Source organism: Callospermophilus lateralis, chromosome 7 (genome assembly GCF_048772815.1).
Source record: "Callospermophilus lateralis isolate mCalLat2 chromosome 7, mCalLat2.hap1, whole genome shotgun sequence".
Taxonomy (NCBI): Eukaryota; Metazoa; Chordata; class Mammalia; order Rodentia; family Sciuridae; genus Callospermophilus; species Callospermophilus lateralis.
The window spans coordinates 91,948,862-91,966,516 of record NC_135311.1 but is presented as its reverse complement, the minus strand read 5'-3'; the positions used below and the strand labels follow the sequence as shown (position 1 = coordinate 91,966,516).

The 17,655-nt window shown below is 38.8% G+C and overlaps 1 protein-coding gene across 4 annotated transcripts in view; it reads left to right on the top strand.

The window, feature by feature from the left end:
• Ak4 (adenylate kinase 4) overlaps positions 1-10,747 on the top strand; it is a 67,402-nt gene extending 56,655 nt beyond the window's left edge. For all 4 annotated transcript variants that reach the window (XM_076860241.2, XM_076860240.2, XM_076860238.2 and 1 more), the window contains 3 exons: positions 449-621; positions 3,938-4,056; positions 5,179-10,747. In XM_076860241.2, coding sequence (XP_076716356.1) covers positions 449-621; positions 3,938-4,056; positions 5,179-5,293 — 407 coding nt within the window. In that variant the 3' untranslated portion in view covers positions 5,294-10,747. The remainder of the gene's footprint in view (positions 1-448; positions 622-3,937; positions 4,057-5,178) is intronic.
• The last annotated feature ends 6,908 nt before the right edge of the window (positions 10,748-17,655 follow it).

The window sequence follows — 17,655 nt, the reverse complement described above, 5'->3', positions numbered from 1 at the left end:
GAGAATGGAGTGCTATAACTTGCCTGAGGTCACACTGGTAATTAAGAGCAATGCTGGGACTTGACCAAACTAGACCGAATTTCCTGAAAGTATCAAGTAAAATCACTGTTAATGATTTCTAGTTTAGTGCACTTTCTACTTTTGTCAGTCATGTGACTCCTTATATAGCCATGAGGTTATTAACTGATGTGTTTTCTTCTAATATTAAACTTATGGGGGTAGATATGATTTATTTATTTATTTTTGGTTGTGTTGGGGATTGAACCCAGGGCCTTGTGAATGTGAGGCACTACCAATTGAGCTATATCCCCAGCCCTCTTTTTTGTTGTTTTAAAGATTGGTTGAAGCTCCTTTTTGGATTATTTGTAGATTTGATTGTTATGTCATTGAAAATGTTTCAAGGACCAACTGGGTCATGTCTTGCATTTGTTGTATTTTCAACATTTAGGTTTTCCAAGGACAATAGTACAGGCTGAAGCCCTCGACAAAATCTGTGACCTGGATCTAGTGATCAGTTTGAACATTCCATTTGAAACACTTAAAGACCGTCTCAGTCGACGTTGGATTCACCCTCCTAGTGGAAGAGTCTATAATTTGGACTTCAACCCACCTCATGTTCCTGTAAGAATATACAAACTGCTTTCACAATCTGGCAAGAAAAAGGCAAAATTTTCCAGTTAAAAAGTGAATAGACGACATGAATAGACTGTTAAAAAAACACTACATGAATCTGTTGTAGTGGTACCTGCCTGTAATCCCAGTGGCTTGGGAGGCTGAGGCAGGAGGATTGCAAGTTTGAGACTAGGCTTGGCAGCTTAGTAAGACCATGTCTCAAAATAAAAAAAATAACAAGGGCTGAGAATACAGGTCAGTGGTAAAACAACCCTGGGTAAATTCCTAGTACCACAGGATGGTGGGTAGGGGGTACTCAAATTCAGTAGCAGAGAAGGGAAACTTAAGGAACAAATGGGATGTCATTTTAGATCCACTGGACTCAGCAAATTTTAAAAAATATAGCATCTATGCTGATGGGGATCAGAGAAAAACAACACTCTCAAAAAAAAAAAAAACAGGTAAAGTCATATATAGAGTGAAATTTATTTCAATGTTTGTAATGACCAAAAAAATCAAAGAATGTTCATCTATAGGGAACTGGTCCAATAAATTGGAAAACATCCATATCATCTAAGAATATAAAGAATAATCAATAAAAATAATGAATTAGATCCCTAGGACTGCCCCCCCCCAAAAAAAAAAAAAAAAGGACAGAAGAGTTCTTAGTAGCACAATGCTTTTTGATAGGAAGAAATTTCCTGAAAGTATCATTGAACAAGAAAATCACACAGAATGGTCTCCTTTTTTGCAAAACAGTGTCCACATCTTTATGTGTATCTGAGTGTGTAGATATGCTGTCTGTGTTTATAAGACCAGGGAGTAAGTTATGAAGGAAATAACCTACATTGGCAAAGAGGCTGGGGTGGACAGGATAAGGGAGTGGGGTCACAGCTGATATGTGTGAGGGTAGGGGAGAAGCGTTTAAGGAATGGAAAGATTGCCCATAAAAATTCAATATAATAATTATGTGGTATAAAAGTAGGCAGATGTAATGATACTGTAACACATTTGTTTAGAGTAATTCCTCTCCCCCCCCACCCCTTTTTTGTACTGAGAATTGAACCCAAGGACACTTTACCACTGAGCTACACCTCCACTTGGTCCTTTTTAATTTTTTACTTGGAGATTGCAATCCTCCCTTCGCAGGCCCCTGAGTCTATGGGATCACAGGTGTGAACCAGCACACCTGGCATAATGGTTCTTTTTTTTGATGTAGACTTTTTTTTTTCCTGCCCTGTACTGGGAATTGAACCAATGGCCATATGCATGCTAGACAAAGGATTACCACTGAGCTACACCCCCAGCCCCTGATATAAACTATTTCTAACTTATCTTTATGTTAAAACTGACTTCCTGATACAGATTGAACTAATGCATTAATCCAGTCTAATAACACTGAACTCCTGTTCTTGGTTGGTAGGTAGTATTTCTTGTCATTATCCAAAGTATTCTCCAAAGGTGGAAAAAACAGCATTATGTCTCACTGGGTTAATTTTTGTGGAAAAGCCTTGACTTGAATATAAATGGAAACAGTAATTACTACAGAAAATCACTTCCAGGGTTAATGATGCCGCCCCCACTTCTGGCTGGTAATGTGACAGTAATATCCCAACTGAAATCTGTTCGTTTAGGTTAAGCAATAAACTCCTTTTGAAGTTTTCTTCAAAAAGTGTAAATAGTTCTGTAATACCTTCCTTAGAGCCCCTTTTTATTTATTCACTCATTCATTCATTTTAGAGACACTGTCTAGCTATGTAGCCCAGGCTATTCCCAGTCTCCCAAGTAACCTGGACTGCAGGCATGTGCTGCCTCACCAGGCTAGATCCTTTTTTCGTTTTAACTCTAACAGGCTACAATTAGGAAAATAAACAGTGGGAAGAGAAAAAAGGAGTTCTGACATAGATAGGAAGTCCACTGAAGTCCACCACAACACCTGACATCTTAACTTTGTCCAGATCTACTAGTGCAGATTCTATAAAAAATGAGAAGCTTTATTACTGAGTTACTTTCCCAGACTATTATAGTGGTATTCCCAAAGGTAACAAAGTGCTAACCTGGCCACCTCTACCAACCCTCTTCCCAGGAAGGAGGGATGCTGTTGCCCTAGTGTCATCCTGGTCTTTCTGGGAGTAGTGCTGTACTTACTGGAACCCTTCTATGCATTTTGAACATTGTGGTCACACGTAAAATAAAGAACAGAGAAATCTAAGTGATGCACAGACTGGTCCCATCCCCAGCTCTCCTGTCATGTCAGTTAACTACCATGGAATACACGTGTGATAATTATGTGGTTCACCAATAAATCACACGTGTATGTCATGTCCCCGAGACCCTGAGCTGGAATGGAATTTTAGTGTGTTTCAAATTTATGGCCAGTTTCTGATTATTCATTTGAGTTGCCTGAGCCTTTTGGTTCTGCTCCAGCTGCCTTTGACAGATTTATTTCCTGTGACTTTCCCCTGATGAATGGTAGCTTCAGACATGAGAGGCAACATTCCAATGTGTCCATATTTGTGTAAATAGGTGTGCCTCCTAGGGAGATTAAAAGATACGAAAAATCAGTGTTTGTTTAAATTACAATTTTTCAGTTCTAAGAATGTTGTCCCTGATTTGGGTCATGATTATTTTAATATACTTTTAGATATGTCATTATTTGATCTTGTAAAATAACCCAAGATAAATTTCAGAGAGGCTCCATAGTAATTTGAAAGCTGGCGGAGATGTCATCTTAGAGATTAGAATTTTTCCTAAACAATCAAGTTGGTTATTTAAAACGTTTTATTTTCCAGATTAAGAACTCAAGCTTTAGGGACTGCAGATGCAGCTTAGTGGAAGAGCACTTACTTACTTAGCATGTGTGAGGCACTGGGTTCAATTCTCAGCACCACATATAAATAAATAAAATAAAGGTCCATTGACAACTTAAAAAAAAAAAAAAGAACTCAGGCTTCAGAAAATAAGGCAGTTTTAGGAATATTTAAATATTTAAAAGGCCAGAGTGACATTGTCCAAAGGTTTTTTTGTTGGGGAGGTTGCTTGGAATTTAAATTGAATTGGAAGTCTCATTTATCAACAATAGTGGACCATATTTGGAAGGATATGACAATTAAAAAAGATTCAATGCCAACTCTCAGAAAATAATGTCAACACACCGTGCAACCACTAGCTCTTATTCAACTCCCTTCACAGTGCCCACTGTCTCCCAGCTGTACTTATTGTCTTGTAGAGTCATAGGCGAGTACATGGGTTTGCACAGGAAAGTTCTGACCTGTGGATTGGTCCAGTGGTTCATCGTACGAACTGGTTTCTCTGGTGGTTTCAGGGAATTGATGACATCACTGGTGAGCCACTCTTCCAGCAGGAGGATGATAAGCCTGAAGCGGTTGCTGCCAAGCTAAGACGGTATAAAGATGCAGCCAAACCAGTCATCGAACTATACAAGTGAGTGTGCTTTATTTTCATGGCAAAGGATCAACTAAAAACTATTTGGAGACTACTGGGAAGGACATTGGACCGAGGCAGGGAAATGTTTCCTGAGCTGGATAAAGGTCCATTGTCTCCCTTGAAAGTGGATGAAATGCTGGAATTGTACCTGGGAGTCCAGGAGTCTAGTACTTTTTTTTTTTTTTTTAAATCTTGGAACTGTTTATAAAATAAGAATCCCTCCACATAAGTATGTGATCTGGACAGAAGACTAAGCATAGATGTGTTTGTAAGGTACTTAACAAAGAAAAGTCAAAACCAGGAATTTGGGATTGCAAATTCAAATGGCCACCAGGTCCAGACAGGTTTTATGTATGAGTGTTAAGGATGAGGAGGTAGCTCACTGATAGATTGCTTGCCTTGTGGGTGAGGGCCTCAGTTCTATCCTGAGCACTGGAGAGATGTGCTAAATCATGTAGTTGAACTGTACAGCACCTAGGCTGATTATCATCACCATGGGGACACACAAGCACAGTGTGACATTTTTGAGGAGAAGCAGAAATATGACTCTGTGTGGAAGAAAAACATCTCAGCTTTAATCTTTCAACAAATTAAAAAATTTTAAGCTACATGCAAGACAAACAGATATGCTGGCCATTTGGGGGATAGCAGTTTACAGCTTCTGCTATAACCAACTTCTCACCTTGTAGATTCCCCCAGTTCCCCATTTAGCAAACCTTTAGATTTGATATTCTGATCATTTTAAGATTCATATTGTGGTCCATGTCTGATTTTTATAAGTATCACGGGTTTTAGAATATCAATGATTGTCAGTGATCTGCTTTTGAAAAGTATATTTGAGGCAAATTTGGGATTGTGCCTGTCACATTATTCTTTTTTTAGGGCAAAACACAAGGTGGCATCATGCAAGCGGGCTAGAATTGCAAAAACCAGTGGCCTTGTTTAGCTGTGCCCAAGAGAGGCCTCCCAAATTTGAAGCTGGGAAGTTTTGGCAGTGTGACGTGTGACAGAGACCACAAAATCATGGTTTTTTTTTTGTATCTCCGACTTTATCTGTGCTAATGCTGTGTTAAAAGGAAACCAAAAATGCCTTTGTGTCTGTTGGACTTTGTTTTTCAGGAGTCGAGGAGTGCTCCATCAATTCTCTGGGACGGAGACAAACAAAATCTGGCCTTATGTTTACACACTGTTCTCCAACAAGATCACACCTATTCAGTCCAAAGAAGCCTACTGAGCCTGTCCCATGGAAGAACCAAGAAGATGTGGTCGTTCATTCAATCAATCCTGTGTGTAGCATTGATGCCATGTCCAAATTAGAAGTCAGCTGAGATAGCTTACAGTATCTTTTCTGTGTAAATGGTGAACTGATAGGAAAACTAGGAAATAGAAAGGGCTCATGAAGAGGCCCTCCTCTGTCTTTCAAGAGAAGGCAATTCTGGACCTGTCAAGCTCTTCACAAGCAAGCCAGTGCAGGCTGGATTTCAGGTGTCTAACCTACACTCTAGTTGGGTTTGGACAGCCAAGTTGTTGCTTTAATAGCCTCTTTTTGCATGTGATGACGGTGGTCTCTGGTTCTCCCTACCCTTTCAAGGCTGCATTGAAACACAGAACCAGTAAACACGAGAATGCAGAGGACTCTAGTCTTGGCTTTGCCACAGTTCTCTGCTTTGTGCCCCCTTGTAACAGTGGAATTGAAGCTAATTGCTCTCAGTGGTTGCTTATCTTGAGTGACTGTGTTCACAATTCATTTTTTTTTTCCTGCTAAGAGTAACGCCTTTCATCCATGCTCCATGGTGTCCCTCCTTTGCAGACATCCTGGAATGAAAGGATTTGTTTTCTTACATCTGTTTTCTCTCATCTTAGGATATTAAATAGAGGCTATTAAATAATACAGATAGTTGCTGCATTTATCCCTCTCAAATTTGTTTTTTTATGAACTGAGAGCTAGGGGTTACATCGAATCTCTTCATGCATCATGAACTGAGCCATGCAGAGGGTCTTATTTAAATGCTGGTCTGATTCTCATGGGCTTGTTCTGCTCATTTTATTTTGAAAAAAAAAAAAAAAAAATTAGAACCTCCCCTGCTGAATCTTTTGGAATCCTCAAAAATTAATCTATAGAAATGTTGGAAGATCATATTTTGTGTATAGAGGAAATAAGACCATATGGAATTACTGGACTAATAGAATAGTTAAGCTTTTTATTCAAGACAACAAAATGAATTTTGAATATGCTGCTAAATATTGATGGTGACAGTGTTTTTTCTTCTGTGAGTGATCCAAGCCGATTTATAAATAGTCTTTAAAGGGAACAGAGCCTTGTGGGGTTGAGGAAAATATTGCACTAGCTGTATCTAGATTAAGTTTGATTTACAACCCCCCCATCCCCCCATTCCAAAGATACAGTCTATGGGGTGGCCATATAGCCTAGAAATAAAGATCTTAATGTTTTGCTATTCCATGTATCAATAAGTCCTTTGTTAAAAGACTTTCCTGGTTTCCAGACTTGGTGGCCACCTTGTATAATTCTTGCTCTTTTTTGGAAAGAACAATGAAGTTTATTCCTGCTGCCTTAAAAATATGTATCCTTCCTTCATGCATCATGCCTGTCCCCAGGGAGTGTCCTTTACTATTCCTGGGAATGACTTCTGGCTAAACTTTCATACTGGTGAGGAGAAAAAAGAAGCCAATTCCAGCACTTTACTGGTGTTGAAACACATCATTTACTTTCTAAAGGTATCCCGTGAATCCCCAGTCAGCTCACTACCTATGTGCTAATAAACCCATCTTCCTTACATATTTCCCTTCATCCCTTCATATGAATATTCCTTGGCTATCTTAGTGGAAATACAGGCCAGTGTCCTCATCCTCTCCATCACAGAAAAAACAAGATTGTTTACTTTCTCTCCAATGCAATTGCCTAGTTCAGGTCTGTGAAATGTTGAGTGCGTTATTATGTTGACTCTGAGCACTTTATAAGAGTTGCATTTGGGGCTGATGATGGGGAAGGGGTGAAAATCAGACATGGTAGATAAAGCTCAGGTTTCCTGGGGAACCAGGTATAGAGAAAAACACATCCAATATGGAGAAAACTGCACAATTTAAACTGGTGTTTCCATGGAGATGGTTTCTACAAACTAGGAAAAGGAAAAGTAGAGTTCAGGTTGTTATGGATAATTCAAAAGAGGAAAGTGTGTGCATTTTTGACTCCTTTTTTCACTTCCTCCCTAATGTCGTCATTGCCTTTAGAATTTTAGGGTAGTGGAAATGGTGAGATCCCTGATTGTGTACTCTGCTCCTCTATCCTTCTCTCTTTCCTCCCTCCCAGCTAAATATGCAGTTGTAGCTGTTATCCAGTCTCCCAGTAAGCCTCCACAGTGCTTGCCCAGTACCTGCGGGTCCTTTTGCTAGATGAGATTTATAAGACATTAACACATTTTCCACAGACTTGGAAAAGACAAAGCTTGTTTCGTGTTCAGTGGCCTTTTAAACATAAAACAACGAATTCATTTCTGGTTTTCTTCAATAAATGCACTAGTTTTCTTATGATTTACTCTTTTGACAACAGTAAAATTAAAGGGGCATCTTTCTTGGTTTTCCTTCCAATGTCATACCTGTAGTTCCTTCACATTGGAGATGAGATAAGTTTGGGTGGTCTTTCAGATTCTGACCTGACCCCACATTCTGTGGTTCTACCCAGCTCTAAGTTCAGTTTGCTTTCCACCGTCCCAATTGACTTCCCACTTACTGGGAAACTAAAACTGCTGTTGTGTTTATTTTCCAACACAAAGGCATACTTATTGTAGGTACCATTTGTTGAAGTTCTGCTGAGTGAAATGTGCATTTTATAGGACGTTTACAAACATCTCATGAATCTTTCTAGCATTCTTTGAGCTAGATCTGATCCCTCTTTTATAAACAAAGAACATAAGCATCAAGGAATTGAAGCATCTTGCCCAGGTTCCCCTGCCATTGAACTGTGTAACCGGGACTCAAACCCAGGTTTTCCTGACTTCAAAGTCTGACGTTTTCCCTGGATGTTAGCTACCTATGTCTTGCCTGCAAGCAACCCAGAGCCTTGAGCCTGCTTTGTTCTGCTTGTGGCCTTATATCAGAAGCTGTAGAATTCATTACAGTAACTGCATGCTGGAGGAGTGTCCGAGCCCTTGGGCCTCCCCTCTGAATTCTGTTCTACAAATAAAAGGTGGTTAAAGCAGGCCGATGGGCAGAGGAGGCAGCCTCATGGTCCTCATCCTGGCTTTTGGTGTCCAATGTGTTGTGACCTTAAGGAGCCTTTACCCCCTGAGATCTCCCTGGCCACGGTTCCTACACACAGGCCTGAGCTCCTTGGGCTCTCCAGACATGCTCTTTTTTTTTTTTTTTTTTTTTTTTTTTTAAGAGAGAAAGTGGAGGGGGGGAGAGAGAGAGAGAGAGAGAATTTTAATATTTATTTTTTAGTTATCAGCGGACACAGCATCTTTGTTTTGTATGTGGTGCTGAGGATCGAACCCGGGCCGCACGCATGCCAGGCGAGCGTGCTACCGCTTGAGCCACATCCCCAGCTCCAGACATGCTCTTCTTAATCAAAACAAATCCTTTCTTCGTTCCTGCCCTCAAACAAGGCCTTGATAGTAAATAATCATTCTGAAAGTGCTTTAAGGAAACAATAGTGATCCAGCACCCAACACAGGGCAACTCTTGACTTTTTTGTACCATCATCCCTGTGTTGCTCCAAATGCAAATTCTCACCTTTGCCTGCCATCCACTTCTCATGCAGTGACTGTGGCAGTAACCAGGGGAGATTTACATCCTGTCCTGTCCTCCTTTCCTGGAGATCACTCCCTCAGCACTGTAGCTCAAATGAGCCCATGTGTCATGCAAGGCCTACCCCTATGTTTGGTAGGGAGCGGAAAAGGTAAAAATAGCGGTGGGAGAGGGTGACTTCTTAGAGGTGCTATGTAGTATTCAGACAGTGTAATTTCAGGTAGAAAAGATGCCTGCACAAACCCATACATAGGGTTTTGTTTTTTTTTTTTTTTGTAAAATTTAGTTCACCAGAACCAAAGTTCAATATTTGACTTTAGTTATTTGTCTGAAGAGTTTAAGCCCCTGGAGACTTTTGCTAATCATAAAAGACTTGTGTATTTCCAAGTGTGTTGGTATAGGCACTCTTGGTAGTTCCTCCGTGCTAAGTGCATTACATGCAATATCTAAGGAAATCCTCAACAGTTACCCAATGTGACAGATGTTATCTTGATTATTTTGTCTTGTTGTACTTAAAGAGTGAGACCTGTGCTTACCTGTACTTACAGGGATTTATTGGGAAATTCCGAAGGATCTTTTCTGTACATCTCCGTAATTTAAATTCCCCATTCTCTTGAGTAGGTAAACCAATGCATATGCCCTCGCCTAGAAACTTTGTTCTCTTCTGGTGCTCTCATGCTGAGACAGGAAAATTGTACTCAGTGGGTTATGGCGGTAGTTGCACACTGTATATGCAGAGGGCATATGTCTCTGTACTCTGCTGGGTTATAGGATCTCAGGAGGCATTCATATCCACCAGATGAATTTCATTTGTTTACCTTTCATTTAACTGACCGTGTCTTTTCTTGCTGCAGGTATATGCCAGAGAGGCAATTCATAAGGTCAAGTCCTGTTCATAGTTAGGAGTTGCTTTCTTTTTTCCCTCCAGTTTTAGTAACTCCTGGTCTATTTGGTGTCTCCAGAGAAGAACCCAATATGGACACATTCTTTCGATATGGTCTGGTCATAAGTTGTCATTCTTTTCCATATATAATAGACCCAGCCTGGTTTCCAGATGAAGCGTGCAACGTGAGAGTCGGGAAACCATGAGGCTGTATTTTAATTATGAAAGAAAATCTGCTTTCTGTATTTGAGACATACTAAAAGTAAATTGCTCATAAATGCCATACCTTATCTTTCTTGTACCAAATTGCACAATTCTTGCCAGAATAAATGCCATTATCAGTATGCTTCAGGATATTCCTCAATTTGATCGTTGTGTGTATGTGTGTGGTGTGTGGGAGAGAGATAGGAGAAAACACTTCCAAAAAGGCACCGTCCTGCATACGAACTCCTTCCTCTGGTAACAATTAGGCTCTTCGAGGAAGTTCAGTGTCATTCTTTAAATGAAAGGTTTCCTGTTTAAAACTTTGCAAAGGAGCAGCCCACCTTGAAGATTCTCCCTGGGGAACGAACTATTTTGTATTTAACTTAGAAAAGAGTAGAGGAATGAAAAATGAACTCTGTCTTTATTTATGCTCCAAGGAATATTAGGGCTCAGAGGAATTTTCTAGTTTTATGAGAATTTGTACTACTGATTTTTATATATTCCTGTTTTTGAGATGAACAGATCTCTGGGGAGACTGTTGAGTTACAATGGCATTTCACTGTGATCCCTCTCAAGCTCAAGCCTGTTTTTAACCCGGCGACAACCACCTGTCTCTTCCGTTTACCGTCCTGTGAAATGTCAGCTCGGAGTTTCCCAGAAGTTGTGTGTTTACGATGAGAGTGCTTCTCCTTGGTGTGACAGCTGTTCCCCCTGGATGTTGGTGTATGTGCTCAGTTCAGAGCAGCTAACCCTGTGTTCTGTTCCGTATATGCTCTCCTAACTGTTGATTGTACTATTGATTTTTTGTTGTTGTTGTTATCTTGCTTGAAGATTGATTCATACTTTTTAATTTGATAGAAATAAAGTTTTTTTTTTTCTGCTTATAACTGGTCAGTTCCTTTAATATTCGTATAGCTGTTCACACTTGACAATATTGGTTTTCACAAATGGCTTTCTTTATGCCACTCTGCAACCACTACATATTATCAACAGTAATCTTCAATTTGCTGATGAGGAAATTAAGGAACATAGTTGGTGGCAAGCAAGGTCCTGAACCAAGAGCTATAATCCCCAGTCCCATTTGTTTTTCTTACTACACCATATATAAGTTCCTTGTTCGTCCAGCACTTTATTCATTACAAATTTTAGTGTCTATATTCAGTTTTATTCTTAAAGCAATTGCACGATGTGAGCAGATTCTAACCCTTTTAGGAGACTGGATCAGATTATGCCTTCAGGTCAGAGCCTCTGGGGCTACTCGGTAGAAGGGATATCAGAGCAGGTTTGTTCAGTGGGGGAGCTGGAGTCAACAGAAGAATAGCAAAGATCTGCTGAAGGAGGCTAAGTTAGGGAGGGTAGGGGTGAGAAATGCACTGAACTTTTCCCCACCCTGGCACATCTTCCCATTAGCTGAAGCCAGAAGCCAGCTGACAGGGGAGTCTGAGAAACAAGTTCTAGACTTCCACACCCCTGAAAAGGGGAGCTAGATATGATGGCAGCGTGGCTGTTGTATTAAAATGCACACATTCATTCCCTCCTGTTTTGGGAGGATTTTACACTCCTGCACTGTTGGCTTCATGCTTGGACATGTAATTTGCTTTGGCCATTGAAATATGCACTGAAATTGTGTCACTTCTAAGCAGAAAACTTATTTTGTAATTTAAACTTTAAGCTTGCAAATTCTTTTGGGGGTGGGGGAGGGAGGTACCAGGGATTGAACCCAGAGCCACATCCCCAGCCTGTTTATTTATTTTTTAAGATAGGGTCTCCCTAAATTGCTTAGGGCCTCACTAAGTTGCTGAAGTTGGTGTTGAACTTGTAATTTTCCTGCTTCAGTCTCCCAAGCTGGTGCACCTGGCAAGCTGGTAGATTGTTATAGATCCATTTGTGACTTCCAGATTCAATAAGCAGGAAGTAGCAACTAGGATTTTGGTGACTAGATCTCTATGAGATGCAGGGTTAGGATATCTAGAGTTAACAGATGGGAAGATTTTCCAACTCTGACAAAAACAAAGGAATGCAGAGCTATTTTATAATTCTATGTAATTTATCAGCACTGCCTATTTAAATCACTTGAGTTTCCCCCAACCCTGTGTTCAAATGGCGGTGGTAATTCCCATATTAACATCAGTCACTGAATAGTCGCATCCAATGATGAAGTGAAAACCATACACATACACATATATGCATATATAATGAAAGATAATAGTTACAATTATTGACGGTTTACTCAAGCCAGACAATAGGCTAATCATTGTGTAGGAGCTATCTATGATAAACCCAAGACTCAGAGAAATTATTTTCTGTAGACTGCCTACCCAATAAGTGGTAGAATGAAGACTTAACTCCTCTGCTCACTCATGATTGGCCTGCTGTTCTAAGACCCAAAAGGATCATAATTGAAGCAGCTTTGACGTTTGGAAGCCCTTGGTCAGGACTGTAAGGAGTGGGGTGGGGAGCCTTGCCACTTGGAGGTGAGTAGGAATTGAGCAGTATTGTGGCTAGCTGTTCTCCTAGCCATTATCTGGGGCCAGTCCTTTTAACAAGCCTGAGAAGAATCCCATGGAAATATTCAGTCTCTTATTCCATCAGGAGTTAATACCCTGCATTTCTCCATTAAGAGTCATGTACCTTGAGAAAGAATATGATTTCCTTAACAAAAGAAAATCAGGGATGCAGAAAGGAATAGTCCATATCCAGATTAGTGAGGACAGACTCACCACTACCTTAACAGTAATGGCCCACATGCACTGACCACTGTCATGTATATCAACCATCCTGCCACACTGACCATCTCAGAACATACTGACCACCTTGGACTCATTTGTTATATGCGTCCACCACAATATGGAGGCTTATCAGTTCAACAGAATTAGAGAGGGAGGTTGGCTGAAGTTGCCTAGAGACTAAAAGAACCATATTTGATCTGTATAACAAACTCTGTTTTTCCATGATGCCAATAAAAAAGACCAATTATCTAGTGTTCTTGTGAAAGTCTTATATAAAAGTTTATAATGTTGGTATTTATAAATTCAGAGTAGATAATGAGCATTCTGAAGACAATGATGGATGCTTTAATTTGAATCTTAATATGCTTCTCCTAAAAACCAAGCAGATCAACAAAGAGCAAATAAAATATATCTACCACAGTACCAGGAAATAAAATACTGCAAACTCCCATTTCATTTGAGTGGGGGGAAAAAATGCCTGAAACCAGTAGTACTAGCTGTGGAACCCATATAGAAGTGGAGAGTAAGACAGGAATTATTTGGGAAAAAGAGAATATAGTAGGTCCCAGAGAGTAATACCCTAAATGGAAAAATACTAAGAACAGTATTTCTGCCATGGTGACTTAGAGTCACTTGCTACTGTGGAAGCAAAGGAGTTTCAAATATCTGTTTAAATAGTTTTTCTTTTTTTTTTTTTAAATTTAATTGATTTTATTTTTTTTTAAAACACATGACACTGGAATGCATTACAATTCTTATTGATATATAGAGCACAGTTTTTCATATCTTTGTATATAAAGTATGTTCATGCCAATTCATGTCTTTATACATGTACTCTTTTTTGCCTTACAATTTGTATTACACATATATACCACAATTTTCATACCTCTGTTTGTATATAAGTAGGTTGACACCCAATTCGTGTCTTCATACATATACTTTGGATAATGAGGTCCATCACATTCCATCATCCATGCTAATCCCCTGCCTCCTCTCTTTCCCTCCCACCCTTCTTCCCTATCTAGAATTCATCTATTTTAAATAGTTTTTTTTATTGTTGATGTTTTTTCTTTTTTCTTTTTCTTTCTTTCTTTGTTGTTGTTGTTGTTGTTGTTGTTTTTGGTACTGGAGATGAACTCAGGGGTTCTTTACCACGAAGCTACATTGCCAGTCCTTTTGAGACAGGTTCTTGCCAAGTTTCTGAGGGCCTCATTAAATTGCTGAGGCTGGGCTTGAACTTCCTCCTGCCTCAGCCTCCTGAGTCACTGGGATTACATGTATGAATTACCACACCTGACTAACAGGTAAGTCTTGAGAGGTCACTGCTTTGGGGAGAGAACAAGGTAACTTGAAAGGAATAGTAATCTCTTGGAGATTTGTTGATTAAGAGGGAAGAAGAATTTAGTATAAATTAAAGAGTCCTATAGAAATAAGTTTCATGAAAACTGACATACATTAAACTCTCCTTCATTCCCCTCCCTCCACTGCCTAGAAAAAGATGCTATTTGTTAAGAAATGCATTTCAGTGGATCAAATGAAGAGGGTGCTCTTGACCTAAGAGATCTAGTGAGCTACTTGATCCTTCTTCCAACCTCCTCTGTAGAAATACTTGGTTCTGGATAATTCAACCCTTTGAAAATGAACACAACAGGCCTAAATCCACAAAAAAATTACTTTAAAAAGGAGAAAAATTGAGAACCAAAATTCTTCAGCTGATAAAAAACACTCAAGATGTGAAATGAGAGTTCGCTGAGCACAGGAAAGTGAAGGAAGACAATGATCCTGAAAATTCAATTGTAAGATAAACAGTACAGATTCAATAGAATGTGCAAAGGAAACATGGAAAATGGAATGAAAATTTCCCAGAGAGTTAAGATAAAATGAAGAAAAAGTGAAAATCTCAGAAAACAATAACTATAGAAGACAACTATTCTGATCTAACAAAGTTACAATAAAATTCCCTAAATAAGAAAAGCAAAATATAGGGATGCATGCCTATAATCTCATCTGCTTAGGGGCTGAGGCAGGAGGATGGTAAGTTCAAGGCCAGTCTGGGCAACTTAGCTAGGCTGTGCTCAAAGTAAAGAGAAAAGGACGAGTTCATGGGTAGAGTACTTGCCTAGCATGCACAAGGCCTTGGGTTCCATCTTCAATATGGCAAAATAAATAAATCAAGACTAACATTCAAATCTATGATTCAGTACGGCTTACAAAAGATATATTTAAAAATCCTGAACCTAAATATTGAAAGAGTATATTATGGAACTCTGAAAATTAACTTAGAATGATCAACTATAAGATACTCTTGTATGTGCAGGAAAATTCCTTGGCCCTCCAGGCAAAAGGACCAAGTGATTGAATATACAAATCAAAACATCAATGGAGCAGTACTTTCAAGAACAGGCAGTGTGGGCAAAGGATTTTATATCCAGCTAAGTTGGTCCTCAATTTTCAAAGATACAGATAAATAATCTTAAAATGCAAGATTTGAGGTGTGTTCCTTTTTGTGGGGAGGGTTATTGGAAATTTAATCCACACTATACCACTGAGTTCTGTCTGCAGTCTTTTTTAATTTTTTTTTTTTTTTTAAATTTTGAGACACTCTCACTAAGTTGCCCTGGCTGGCCTGAAACTTGTGATCTTCCTGCCTCAGCCTCCCAGTAGCTGGGATGACAGATATATGCCATCATGTCTGGTCAAGTATCTTTTAATTAATAGTCCTTACTTAGGAATCTGTCAATACTGATGACCAGTCTTATCCAAATAACAGAACAATGGAGAAAACACAGCAAGGAACTGTGGTGAGTATGTACTTTGCTTAATTGAAGAGACTAAAATGCAGGTAGTAATAAGAATTGTGAGAACAGTACACAAATGTTGTATGTCCAAAAGTAGAAATAACACAATTAAAACATTGGAGAAGAGAGAGAGACAAAGGAGAGCAGAATAAGCTGCTCTTATTTCTATTTATAGGGAATAAATAGAAATTGAGGGATGTTATTCAGGGCTGACAAACCAACTGGAAACCTAAGTAAAAACAAGCATATAGGGGCATTGTATATAATATTAATAAAAATATATAACTTCCTTAATATCAAAATCAATTAAAAAGTGATACATAAATGTACCAAATGCAATGTGTACAATAAATATAAAATAAAACAGTGTAACAGAGTTAAGACCAAGCACCTCAGCTCTATCAATTAATGTGAATGGGCTTGGATCACCTATTAAAAGAAAACTTTTTCAGATTGTCTTTCAAAACAAGATCAATATCTACAGTCACATCTACAAATAATTCTGAAAAATAAGCAAAGTATACAAAGAAAATGTAAACAGTAAGAAAACGAAGGTTGTCAACCTGATATGAAAGTATATTTCAGGTCCCCAAAGTGCTGACATAAAGCAGCATGCTTTGCACAATCCAAAATGAGAATATAACAAATATAAATATCTATACACTAGCACAAATATCTGTCCAGTGTCAAACTTAAAACTGTAGGCCTCTTTCTATGAATTCATGCCCTCATTTTATCTAGATACAGAAATTATCATGTTTTTAAGAGATTAATAAAGACTCAAATGGTCAATATTTTTTAGTTTTAGACTTAGACATCTTTTTTCCCAACTTAATATTTAGAATTCTTTTCATCGATAGAACATTTGAAAGAGTACGACACCTAGGGCTTTTCAACCAGGATACTGCTATTTTTTTCCCCCTGCATTTTCGTTCTCTCTACATCCTTTCCTTCTCTTTTATGAGCAAAACTTTTCAACCAAAGTTACAAACACCAAGGTGGGCGCCATGGCCCTTACCTGTAATCCCAGCAGCTGGGGAGGCTGAGACAAGAGGATTGCGAGTTCAAAGCCAGCTTTGGCAACTGCGAGGCTCTAAGCAACTAAGTGAGACCCTGTCTCTAATAAAATACAAAATTGGGCTGGGGGATGTGGTTCAGTGATTGAGTGACCCTGAGTTCAATCCCTGGTACTCACTCTCCCCCCAAAAAGTTACAAACACCGTGACACTTTCTATAGAGTGTCGAAGTCTCTGCTCAACATTATAATTTTAGCCAGGAAAATCCAGAGTCCAAGGAATTCTGCAGTCCCAGACAAAATTAAGATTGCACTTCTAAATATTTTATATGCATTTCTTATTAATTCTTTATATAATAACAATGCCATTTTCTCAGTCAAGAAAAATGAGCATAAAATAATTACATATTATCATCCAACCAGGTCATATTTACATTTTCCTAATTGTCTCAAAATATATTCCGACTACTCCTACATGTGTACATATAAAAACACATCTGCCCTAGAAGTCATTTTGCCTTTTATAATTGAAAAACAAGTGAGCTGTCAGGTGATATGTTGAGAAGTTATGAATATCCTATTCCCCCAATAGCCTTCATTCAAAGGTTTTGGTGTCTGCTAATGATTGCCTGAATGATTAAGTGGAGAGTTGCGAAATGGTCTTTTTCTAACTATACAATTTCTTCTACATTGATTAGATATCCTTCTATAAAGAAGAGCTTCCCTTCCTCCACTTGCAGGGCTGAGAACTGGTGTCACTATGGAATAATTGATTTTCAGTTTTTAGTGTGTCATAATCCATTTATATCACTATTCTTTTTTGCTTAGATATAATTCATTTATCCTGAAATTCCGCTTATTAAAGTGCACCATTCCGTGGTCTTTAGTATGTTCACAAGAGGATGCAATCATCACTACTAATTAATTTTAGAACATTTTCATGACCCAAAAAGAAACTCTGTACCTATTTATCTGTTACTCTCAACCTCTCTTTCCTGTCCCCATCCAATGGTAACCATGAATCTTTTTTCTGTCTATGGATTTTTCTGTTGTGGACATTTCATATACATGTCATAAGTGACCTTTTGTTTTTTTTGTTTTTGTTTTTTAATATCAAATTTTATTCTATTTATTTGTTTTTATGTGGTGCTGAGAATCAAACCCAGGGCCTTGCACATGCCAGGTGAGTGCTCTACCGCTGAG